The following is a 2,500-nucleotide window of genomic DNA, read 5'->3' on the forward strand; positions in this document are numbered from 1 at the left end:
AACGAATTGCGCGGAGTTCGCACCGGCCATTCGTGTGATGCGAGCGCGCGACAATGACCAGCTGCAGTGCATGAAAACGGTCAATTACCGAAGCACCCCCTCCCCCCGCTTCCCCTTGAGATTATGCAACACGAACACAGAAATGGACAACCCTCAACACGAACAGCATCCCACTCCATTCTATAGTGGCGTGCTGAACGCGTAATCCTTAATCCTGTCCATCATCACATCGCGAACAGGATGTGCGTTCCATACGCGATCACACGGAACTTGTTGGCACGGGCTGTGTACTTGTTCCACTTCGATGATCGCTTCGGAAGAAGGGAAGGGAACACCAGAAATGGGCATGAGCTCAAGGCATGAATCAGATGTTGTTTTCGGCCCGAAAACTGGAGTTTACTCGTAACCTAATACGTTCTATAGAATGTAAGCAGGATTAACATTCCTTCCAGAAGCGCTCGTTTGCATATTCAGCAGGAGCCGAGCACGAGCCACAGATAATCCTTGGAGTGGGACGCAAACCCGAAGCAGCAAATATGTACACTCACCATCCCTTCCCGAGTATCAAGCGCACTCGTTCGTGTGTGAGTGGCTCACCGGTACCGATGGACACTAGGAAAAGGGAGGGAGTGGGGGGGGGGGGGATGTCCACTCCCACCAGCAACCTGCCGTGATCGTGATCGTGATCGCCGTGAGTGACCGATCGCGCCGCCGCCGAGAGTGATGATGCCGAGCGTGCTGAGGACTTTATGATCGCTCAATGGTCGTCGTGGCTTTTGAGCGTTGGATCCGAGCCCCCGGAGCCGAGCTAGAGAGAGAGACTATATAAGTAGTAGCCGGCCCGGGCTTACGGGTTTCACTTAGCGTCAACCTTGTCCTCACACTGACGTGAGCGTAGGTACGACAGTAGAAGCGGCGGGGTGTTCAACCTAGACACCCGGGATAGCAGGAGAAGCAAGGAGAAGGAGAGAAGCTTTGGCTCAGTTTGTATCGCGCTGTGTTCTGCGCTGTGTGCTTTACCCACCTAGTGGGGCCCGTGGCTAGTGGCTTCAACAAGATGGCCAAAGTGATAAAACTGTTCGGTTTGCTGTGCTTAGTAGTGACGATCGGTAAGCAATATTAAACCTAAAACTCCCCCCTCTCCTCTCGCCCCTCTCCCCCTTTTTGATACAAATGTTTCAAATATCACATGCGTAGGATCAGTTTGGTGAAGAAGCAGTCGGCTAGGGTCAGGTTCTGAAGTGCTTGTAATGGTGATTGAAATGAAAGTGAACGAAGAGCGAAGGAGGGAGCCACACACGCCGTGGGCTTTGTGTAGTGGAGGTTCTTATGAGGACTCCTATCCGGCTTGACGAGGCCATTTGCGAGCATACTAGAACATGGCATCATTAGAGCGAGCTACTTTCATAGCATCATGATGGCGATAGTGTCGAGAAGTGACTGTGTTTTAATGATTTCGTCCGTCCTCAGCTCGAGTCTCGGTTACCGACGGTGCTTGCGACACCATTTTGCAGCATTCTGCATCGCTTTTTTCCGCTCTTCGACTTGGTTCGTTGGAGTCGAACAACTTTCGCGTGTCTCGAGTACAAACCTTGGAACGAGAGCCTTCCGCTTGTCCCCTTGTCGTAGATCGGCACTAGACGACTGTCACAGGGGCGCCATCGTCGTCGTCATCGTCATCGACATCGGTGGGGTATGTCTACGTTGTCCCACCCCTTTGCCACCCCCCCCCCCCCCCCCACTCTTTGTATCAGTCTGTCTCTTTCACTTTTCGCCATCACTTCGTCCCTAAACCGGTACCATCACCGGTTTCTGCCACCCTTGCGTACGACTCTCGTATCTCGAGTTGCATTGTCGAGTAACTGCAATGTTCAGACAGCGCCGCGAGCTAGCAGAGCTGCGCTGCCTGACGGTAACACAGACGCAGACAGCAGAGAACTGGTTCTTCTCCTCTTGGGTTGGGCCTATCTCACTTGGTAGGCTTCCGCAGGCGCGATGGCGTGGGGCGTTTGCCAATCCATCTCTTCTTGCAGGCAGGACCTCCTAGCGGGCATTAGTGTGGAAAGCAGCATTTACATAACGTTCGGGTCTGCGCTCTGCGCGCTCTCTCTCTCTCTCTCTCTCTCTCTCTCTCTCTCTCTCTCTCTCTCTTTCTCTCTGTATGGGTCCTCCGGCTACGCCATGGGCCCCTTGGTGCGTTTGAGACAGTCGACGGTCGATTCAAAATGGGAACTGTGCTTACGCAACCACGCAAGACATCGATACCAGGTTGACTTTCAAAGATTTTCACACCGTACGGAGCTGCCTTTGCTAATCCGGCTATGCAGTTGCGATCTGGCGATCTTGCGATTGCATTTAATTCCGACGACATTAATTCGGTTGACCTTGACCTTGAATGGAAATGGCACTTGTGCCTTGCTACACCAATATTTCAAGCTTTTGTTTCGATCCCCAATTGCATTGGTCCGGTAGCCGGTGGATCATAAATTTCACTTATCAT

At 52.5% G+C, this 2,500-nt stretch overlaps 1 protein-coding gene across 2 annotated transcripts in view; it reads left to right on the top strand.

The window, feature by feature from the left end:
• Positions 1–858: 858 nt before the first annotated feature.
• Positions 859–2,500, top strand: part of LOC125956813 (chitin deacetylase 1) — a 6,347-nt gene continuing 4,705 nt past the window's right edge. For both annotated transcript variants that reach the window (XM_049689029.1, XM_049689030.1), the window contains exon 1: positions 859–1,109. In XM_049689029.1, coding sequence (XP_049544986.1) covers positions 1,058–1,109 — 52 coding nt within the window. In that variant the 5' untranslated portion in view covers positions 859–1,057. The remainder of the gene's footprint in view (positions 1,110–2,500) is intronic.

Source organism: Anopheles darlingi, chromosome 3, assembly GCF_943734745.1.
Source record: "Anopheles darlingi chromosome 3, idAnoDarlMG_H_01, whole genome shotgun sequence".
In the NCBI taxonomy this organism is placed as follows: domain Eukaryota; kingdom Metazoa; phylum Arthropoda; class Insecta; order Diptera; family Culicidae; genus Anopheles; species Anopheles darlingi.